This window comes from Sprattus sprattus (assembly GCF_963457725.1).
Source record: "Sprattus sprattus genome assembly, chromosome: 1".
Taxonomy (NCBI): domain Eukaryota; kingdom Metazoa; phylum Chordata; class Actinopteri; order Clupeiformes; family Clupeidae; genus Sprattus; species Sprattus sprattus.
The window spans coordinates 27,432,044-27,442,043 of NC_137920.1; the positions used below are offsets into that span (position 1 = coordinate 27,432,044).

General features: G+C 45.5%; 1 protein-coding gene across 1 annotated transcript in view; it reads left to right on the top strand.

Annotated features, from left to right (window-relative positions):
* sdk1b (sidekick cell adhesion molecule 1b) overlaps window positions 1-10,000 on the top strand; it is a gene marked incomplete at both ends in the record, with an annotated part of 254,956 nt that overhangs the window by 185,191 nt on the left and 59,765 nt on the right. Inside the window, 4 exons of the mRNA XM_080843197.1 lie at window positions 1,343-1,541; window positions 4,354-4,452; window positions 6,789-6,980; window positions 9,947-10,000. The exon at window positions 9,947-10,000 is cut by the window's right edge and continues 68 nt beyond it. Of these exons, the coding sequence (XP_080699323.1) occupies window positions 1,343-1,541; window positions 4,354-4,452; window positions 6,789-6,980; window positions 9,947-10,000 (544 nt within the window). The remainder of the gene's footprint in view (window positions 1-1,342; window positions 1,542-4,353; window positions 4,453-6,788; window positions 6,981-9,946) is intronic.

Genomic DNA, 10,000 nt, shown 5'->3' on the forward strand with positions numbered 1-10,000 from the left:
ACACACACACACACACACACACATCCACACACACACACACACACACACACACACACACACCCACACCCACACCCACCCACACACACACACACACACCCACACCCACCCACACACACACACACACACACACACACACACACACACACACACACACACACACACACACACACACATACACACACACACACATACACACACACACACACACACACACACACACACACACACACACATACACACACACACACATACACACGCAGCCCCATTTGATAAATGTAATTTGTTTCTGTTCCCACCTACGCCCACCCAAACAACACCACCACTTTCAGGCTCGGGGAAAATAAGACATTGTTACCATGACAATGGGTGCAGTTCTGCAGCCAGGTGGGATTCTGAGGGAAGGGCAGGATGAGGGGGGGGGGGGGGGGGGCAAGAGAGAGAGATGGAGGGAGAGCAGTGAGAGAGAGGTGAAGAAAAAGGAGTAAAGAGAGAGAGAGCGATGGAGAGGGAAATAGGGAGAGCGATGGAGAGCTCCCTGTGTGAGAGTGGGAGAGTGAAAGCGCTGATATGTCATGTCACACATCACAGGGCCATGTGTCTCTGTCTCTGACATGTACTCTGTGTCACACACACACACACGCACACACTCACACACACACAAACTCATACTTGCGTAAGACACATACACATACTCATACTCCAGCAGACCTAATGGAAATGGGTTTTTTTGTGCAAAATGATGGCAGAAGATCCTGTCTGTCTGACTACAGAAGCAGAGAAGAGTGGAGATGTTCTCTCCTCCATGCCTCCTCCTCCTCCTCCTCCCTCTCTCTCTCTTTCTCTGACAGCCATCCAAAAAGTGTCATCCCTCCTTCTCTCTGTCTCACTCACTGTATGTGATTACTCCTGATCTGTGTGAGTGTGTGTGTGTGTGTGTGTGTGTGTGTGTGTGTGTGTGTGTGTGTGTGTGTGTGTGTGTGTGTGTGTGTGTTCTATATGTGTGGAGAAGAGAGAAGGCTAGTGTGTAGGAACACTTCGGCAGTCACAGTGGGCTACAGCTTTACTTATTCTATGTAGACTTTTCACTTAAATACTTAAAGATTAAAAGTTAATACTATGTTTTAATAATATGTCTCATATTAGTTTGTATGACGTGTGTATGTAAGTCGGACTGGTGTACGAAGTAAACCCTAATTATGAAGTTTTGAGCTTTAGCTTAAGGTTTAGCTTTAAGTACACTCTTTGAATACACTTTTAGTGCAAGTATGCACTATGCACCATGTGTTGCTAGGCTTAACCAATGCCCTAGTTTTCAACATCCCTTAATTGACCCCTTCTGCAGCTCCTTGCCTGGCCGGAGCACGCCTCGGAGGATGACGCCACCGTGGTGACCATCGCCCCGGAGTTCCACGGTGCGCGTCACCACGGTTACATGATCAACCTGAAGAAGTTCACGTGGTACCAGACGGCCGTGCTGTGTTTCACCACGCCTGGAGATGGACCAGCCAGCACCCAAATGCTGGTGCAGACGCACGCGGACAGTGAGTAGCGTGCACACACACACACACTCACTCACTCACTCAAACACACACACACACACACACACACTCACACACACACTCACTCACTCAAACACACACACACTCACTCACTCACTCAAACACACACACACTTACTCACTCACTCAAACACACACACACACACAAACACACTCACTCACTCAAACACACACACACACTCACTCACTCAAACACACACACACTCACTCACTCAAACACACACACACTCAATCACTCAAGCACACACTCACTCACTCACTCAAGCACACACACAAACACACACACACACACTCACTCAAACACTCAAACACACAAACACACACATACATACTTACTCACACCCACACACACACACACACACATATATACACACAAATATAGATATACACACACAGACACACACACACATGCACACATATATTCACAAATATATAAACACACACACGCATATATACTTTATATACACACACACACACACACACAAACTCACCAAAACTAAACTAATTGCAAAGCCTCCTACTAACCCTCAACGCATACACTGACCAAGTACCTTTGGCACACACACACACACACACACACACACATACACACACACCGTCACAGTCAATACCACTAAGAAATGACTGTAATTTTTCTTATTCGTATTCTTTCCCCTGCATACCACAATTCTCCCTCTAATTGTTTTCTCCTGCAGGACATTGATTAACATGTTCCATAGGCTGTCCATTATGCTGCTGCTCATTGTGAGCACACAATATATGGTGAGGCTAGGTGAGGCGCTGCGGGGCGAGGCTGCCGATCGTTACCAGACTTCAATTACCCTGTCACCATGGGAGATATTAGTCAGCAGGGCGCGCCGCTCTTCCCAAGTTTGCACCATCCACACCAGCCTCGGCCTCGCACTCGCTACCAGCCTCACCAACAAACGCCCTAATTTTCCTCAGTTGATAGCCGTGTGTGTGTGTGTGTATGTGTGTGGGATTGACTCTTCATGGAATAATGTGGGAGAAAGCTTTGGTTGTTAGGTGTGTGTTTCTGTGTGTGTGTGTGTGTGTGTGTGTGTGTGTGTGTGTGTGTGAAGTGAGAAGAAGCATGGAACCAAATGAAGAGTTGCAATGTCAAACACACGCGCACACACACACACACACACACACACGCATGCTCTTATGAGCGGTGTCAAGCCAGGAACTCGCACCTGCGTTTGATTTCAAGTGTGTGGTTGTGGGTTACGTCAGGTTCATGTCATCAGAGAGACGTGCAGGGTCAGTGAGTGTGAGTGACACAGACGTGATGTGCTGGAGACTGGCAGAGGGAAGAAAGGAGCAGAGTGACATGACTGACATGCCTCTCTGTGCCTTCATCTCTGCCACGTTCATGCAAGCCCCTGCGTGTGTGTGTGTGCGTGTGTGTGTGTGTGTGTGTCTGTGTCTGTGTCTGTGTCTTTGTGTGTGTGTGTCTCTGTGTGGATGCGTATGTGTGTGTGTGTGTGTGTGTGTTAGAGAGTTTGTATGTGTGTGCGCATATGTCTGTGTGACAGAGAATATGTACATATTTATATGTGTGTGTAAGAGGAAAAAGTATGTATGCTGGTGTGTGCGTGTGTGTGTGTGTGTGTGTGTTTGTGTGTATCTCTGAGAGATTGCAGCACCCACTGCAGGGGACTAAAGGGCAGCCAGTTCTGCAGAAGCTGAGAAGCTCAGTAATCCAGCGCTTTTCTGATCCGAAGAGGAGGAGGAGGAGGAGGGAGGAAGAGTGTGGTGGTGTAGGCAGGGGTGATTTGGGGGTACGAGTGGGGGTGGGGGGGGTTAAAATGGATAATTCCCGCTCATCGCTTCATTTTGCTGCTCTGGAACCCAAGCGAGCGTATTGATTAAAGATTAATCTTCTTACAGACGCCGCTTAAAAAAAAAAAGGGCCATGGCGTCTTTAGTGTTCCATCAGAGGCTCGCTTGCCCTGACACGCTTGTGTGTGTGTGTGTGTGTGTGTGTGTGTGTGTGTGTGTGTTAGTGTGAGAGAGAGTTGCGTCTTTAGTGTTCCATCAGAGGCTCGCTCGCCTTGCCCTTTGTGTGTGTGTGTGTGTGTGTCTGTGTGTATGTGTGTGTGTGTGTGTGTGTGTGTGTGTGTGTGAGAGAGAGTGGCGTCTTAAGTGTTCCATCAGCGGCTCGCACTGACACGCTTGCCAGGCTGGAGGCTTTGACCCCCGCGGGCTCCAGAAGGTTCTGCTGTAAAAAGGACATGGTTGTCATAATCCCCCCTCCCGCAGACACCAGCAGAAGACTATTTTTGCGTGTCGGTGTTGTTAATCATCAGTGTGTGTGTGTGTGTGTGTGTGTGTGTGTGTGTGTGTGTGTGTGACAGTGTTGTTAATCATAAACAGATGCTCTGACAGCGTACAGTTAAGAATGAGACGGCTTTTTTTCTTTTCTGATGCCATATTGCTGGTGCTAAATCTGACCAGTAACAACTGAAGTGAACTTAAGCACTTAAGCTCTTAAACCAGATGTTTTAGGCACATATTTTACAACGTGGTATAAGTATATATGTAATGTGTGTTTATAAGTAGTAATGTGTATTAATAAAGTATATATTTTTAAGTATATATTTCATGATTCCACGGTGTAAGTAGGTGCATGTTGTGTGTGTGTGACTGTGTGTGTGTGTGTGTGTGTGTGTGTGTGTGCGTGTACGAGGGGGTGTATACGTGTGTGTGTGTGTGTGTGTGTGTGCACGCTAGAGAAAGAGAGGGAGTACAGTGAGATATCTGAATGTTCCTGTGGTTCTCTGTTACTCTAGAACCGGGCCCTGTTGGTCACCTGAGCTTCACTGAGATCTTAGACATGTCGCTACGCGTCAGCTGGCAGGAACCCGTGGACAGGAACGGCATCATCACAGGTAAAACGTCTCAAACACACACACACACACACCCACACACACACACACACACACACACACACACACACACACACACAAACACACACACGGATCCCTGGATATATTATGTCAGGATGCCATTCGAGGGATGTTTACACAGTGCTGCTGCACGTAATTAATGAAGACCAGAAAGTCGCTGACTCCCCCCGCATCTGAGCCAGATCTGAGCCATTACCACGACGACCAGGACGCTCACTGGGGCGGTGGCACCCGGCAGTCTAGCAGCAGGCAGACTTCCAGCAGCAAGGGCTGATTAGTGCCTAATAATGCTGAACATGTGACTAATGACAACACTCTGAGTGTGTGTGTGTGCCTTTGTGTAACTGTGCTTGTGTGTGTGCTTCCCATAGGTTACTAATGTTAGTAAGGTAGCTTAGTTTCCACAGAAGTGGCACACTCACACACACATACAGAGACACACGCAAACACTCACACACACATACAGTGACACACACACACTCGGGTGATAAAACATATTCTAAGCATTAAAAGCGTACCGTAGTTTTTACATTTATTACATCTGCTTTTATACGGTTTCAACTTTCAACTTGCTCCTTTTTTACATTCAAAAACACGCACTCTTTCATTTGCACACACGCGCACACAAACACACACACACACACACACACACACACACTCACACACACACACAAACACTCACACACACATACTGTGTATTTCAGTCACAGAGTATTTCTGCAAATGACTATCTTCTTTCTGACTTTCTCTCTCTCTCTCTCTCACACACACACACACACACACACACACACACACACACACACACACACACACACACACACACACACACACACACACACACACACACACAACAGTGGTATGATGAAGTCCCCCTGTTGTTGAGTGGATGGGCAAACTGATGGCTGTCTGGTAGAGTGATGGCTGTGGAGGAGCCCTTCACCACCCTGACACATTCCCCTTTGGCTTAGTACCATCCTGCCTGTCCTTTCATCTCACACACACACACACACACACACACACACACACACACACACACACACACACACACACACCTCTTATTCTCTCTTTCACTCATTCACTCTCTCTCCATCTCGCTCTCCCCCTCCCTCTTTATCTCTCTCGCACACACACACACACACACACACACACACACACACACACACACACACACACACACACCTCTTATTCTCTCTTTCACTCATTCACTCTCTCTCCATCTCGCTCTCTCCCTCCCTCTTTATCTCTCTCGCACACACACACATACACACACACACACACACACACACACACACACACACACACACACACACACACCACTTATTCTCTCTTTCACTCACTCACTATTTCCATCTCTCTCTCTCCCTCCATCTTTCTCTCTCACACACATACATGCACACACACACACACACACACACACACACACACACACACACACACATACACACACACAAACACACACACATACACACCTCTTATTATATCTTTCACTCTCTCACTCTCTCTCCATCTCTCTCTCTTTCTCTCTCCCCTAAAGAAAAGTTAGAGATGGAGTTACTCCCACTCCTCCACTCACTGTAATGGACTATCAGAGTCTCTGTTTTGGAAGCAGTGCCACTGACACATATCGACAAACAGCTGTTGTAAATGTTTCTTCACCCTAACATTGTATAGTGTTAACAAAATATGTAAAAAAAAAAAAAAAAAAAAAAAAGATTATTAGTGCTGTCAATCACTAGAGTAGAAAATCACTCATTAATTGCACAATTTGCTGTGCAATTGCGATTAATCGATGTCTTTCTTCTTAAGGCTGACAGGGTTCAATATTTAAATGTAAAATCACAGACTTAATGTAGCAGTAACTAAAAGGGAAGTATATTTAAATTCAAATACTATAGTTTAATAGCATCTTTTGAACTCGGAAGAGATTTTCAATAAAAAGGCCATCAAGTGAGTTAATGACTTGGTCAGCCGGTCTGTAGTTAGAGCGTGGTGTGCAGTCTGTTGGGTAAGTTGTAGTTTGAAGTGCTCAATAAACTTGTGAACGTGTGAATTAATTTAAGCTCCTTGTCAGGTGTACATTGGTTGCCCTCAGATATATTACAACAGAAATAATAGCAGAACCAAGGCAGCTGCTTTAAATGTGTTCGTTTTTTAAATTAAAAATGAACATGTTAATTCCACGTTAAATATTTCAAATGAATCATGCTGAATATGTCTCGTCTATCTCTCATTCCACTCTCTCTAACCATCCCTCCCTCTTGCTCCCCTCCATCTCCCCACCCTCCTCTCACTCCATCGCTGTCTTTTCTCGTCTCTAGGTTACCTGCTGTCGTGGGCGTCTGTGGGTCTGAACGCCACGCGTGAGTCTCGCTCCCTGTCCAACTCCAGTCTGGAGTACAAGCTGACGGGCCTCACCTCCCTCACCACCTACACGCTGGAGGTCGCCGCCGTCACCGATGCCGGCACAGGGCTCGTCACCACGGCGACCATATCGTCAGGGGTGCCGCCAGGTAGATGCACATCATGTCACGTGTAGCTAGAGTTCTGATAAAGTAAATAAAGTCGATTTTTTTTTTTTCTTTTAAACTACAGAATGTTATTTCATGTTTGCCGGAGAGTAGCAAGAAATAACCCATGTTTTACATAAACAGGCACATGATTGGTGGTTTTTATGAAAGGCACTTTTTCATGGGTGCAGGCACAAGTAGGACTGAAAAATCCATCCTGTGTAAATTACCACCTGCAGGACTATTTCAATATGTGTAAGAAGTGGGACAAAATATAACATAGTTTTACAGGAGTGGAACAGACTCTTGCTGAAAAATCCCCCATGCGTAAAGCGACGAATACAATCACACACAGACAAACGCAGGCGTCCTACGGAAATTGTGCGCACACACACACACACACACACCCAAGCACACTTAGCAACCCAAGCCCATATGTAAATGCAGTGAACGTCCAATAGCTAATCCCTACCAATCTGCTATGCCACACGGCTTTACTCCACATACTATTTTATACCATACAGTGCCATACCGTGTTAGGGCAGCAGCTTCCCTAACACGGTATGGCACTGTATGAAGTTGGACTACAGCAGAGCCCTACCCCACCCTAGGGAGAAATCTAGTTTGGTTAACTATAGCTACTTTCTAAAAAAGAAATTCAAACTACTTTTTAAAAAATGGACATTGCACTGATGGTAATTGGCAATACCACAGATTATTGGAGACTCCAGATGAGTAGGGTAGAATCTGAAGTCAAGGTTTTATTCATTCAACTATGCGCACAGAGGGAGCGATTAAGTTTCACAACAAGATTCACCAGCGTCTCTAATTAGATAAAGAAACAATCTTAGTTTAAGTTTCCTGACAGGAAAAGGGTGGCAATCAATAGTACCAATACTTAATTAGTATGCATGAGATGACTACTCCGATAGAAACTGGCACAATGTCTGTTCGCAGAGAAGGCAGAAAATAACAGAGTAACAATCTTGCTCAAACCATGCAAGAGTCTGGAACTTTTGAAAAAACAAGTTAGATTACCCCTAGACAGAGACTTAACCAGAAAACTCTTCTGTTGAATGTTTATTCTAATTTTAAGACAGAATAGTGGAGAATAATGATAGAAAATAATGAGGAATAATGATGGATTAATTATGAATTAATAATAATTATTCTGATTCACAACTCTTTCAACACCGAGCAGGATTACTCAGTTAGCCAGGTGCCTTGCATGTTGCATTTGTTAATAAATAGCAGTAATAAAAACCCATGTATTCGCCTAAGTATGGCCATGATGATGGTTCCCCAGGCTGAGATGTGAGAGGTTAATCTTTGATGGCATTGTTGCTGTGTAAACACTGATCAATGGCCACCCTTTTGCATAATGCAGTACACAAAGGTCAAGTGTGAGGTAGTGGCTACCTGATGAGTGCACTGCCTGGGCATGCCTTCACAGCAGTCAGGATGCGTTGCCTGGGCATGCCATCACCACCATCAGGAGGGAAGAAAAAGATGGTGGGGCTGGACACCTTATAATGAATTTAACACTCAGCATCAACATTCAGTCACTATCAATACCAAACGTCTTTTTTTTTTTTTAAAGATTCCTTTTTTTCGTTTATTTACTGAAATATCTATGCATTTATTTACTTACATCCCATTTTCTGAAGCCACTGTGTGTGTGAGAGTGAGTGTGTGTGCGTGCCTGCGTGCATGCGTGCGTGCGTGCGTGTGTGAGAGAGTGTGTGTGTGTGTGTGTGAGAGAGTGTGTGTGTGTGTGTGTGTGCTTGTGCGTGTGCATGTACGTGTGCGTGCGTGCGTGCCTGTGTGTGTGAGAGAGTGTGTGTGTGTGTGTGTGAGAGAGTGAAAAACCCCTTTATTGGACACGGTGTCTGTGGCCTTGTACATTCTCTTTGCCCCGGAGGACTTCCTCAGTTTAATTATGTCCAACATGGACTTCAGAGCCCTAGTGGCATCCACTCACACACACACACACACACACACACACACACACACACACACACACACACACACACACACACACACACACACACACACACACACACACACACACACACACACACACACACACACACACACACACACACACACACACACACACACACACACAACAACACACACACACACACACACACACACACACACACATTATGTCCAACATGGACTTAAGAGCGCTAGTGGAATCCGGGCCACCAGCAGACACAGCAGAGTGATGGCTGATGGCTGGTGCTGAATAAACCTTCGCTGTCTTTATCTGTTGGCGTAGTGCAAGAAAAATGAAGGGTTCACACTATGCTTGCTTCGACACACACACAAACACACACACACACACAGACACACACAACACACACACACACACACACATACACAACAAGAGAGAGATTGAGAAGGGGAGGAGGGGAAGGGGAGAGTTTGTACACGCACCCACATTCACACACTTTTTGCAGATGATGACATTCGTTTCAACAGGGAGATGAAAAATGGTACATCTGGGTAACTGAGTGTTTCTCTCTGGAGATGAATCAGAGGAGAAATGTATCAAAAGCTGTATACAGACACTGAGTTAGTGTGTGTGTGTGTGTGAGTGTGTGAGTGTGTCTGTGTGTGTGTGTGTGTGTGTGTGTGTGTGTGTGTGTGTGTGTGTGTGAACGTGAGTAAATGCCTGCCAAAATCAGAATAAATGACAATGGCCAAAAGCCAAGCTGAGCTCATTTTCTCCATTGATAAACTGTGAATTGTTCCATCAGTGGAAAACAAAGGACAGGCACAACGTCAGGGTGTGTGTAAGGATATGATTTGCGTCGTTAATTATTCTCCATGGTTTAATTAGTTTCTTTCTGAATCAATTGTCATCTTCCGAATTGGCCCAACTTCTTAGCAAACTTCTTAGGGAACTTCTTAAGGAAGTGTGCATGTTTCACAGCCTGTCAATCATTTCCTGTTTCCCGCAGAGCTTCCTGGTGCCCCCTCCAATTTGGTCATCTCCAACATCAGCCCACGTTCTG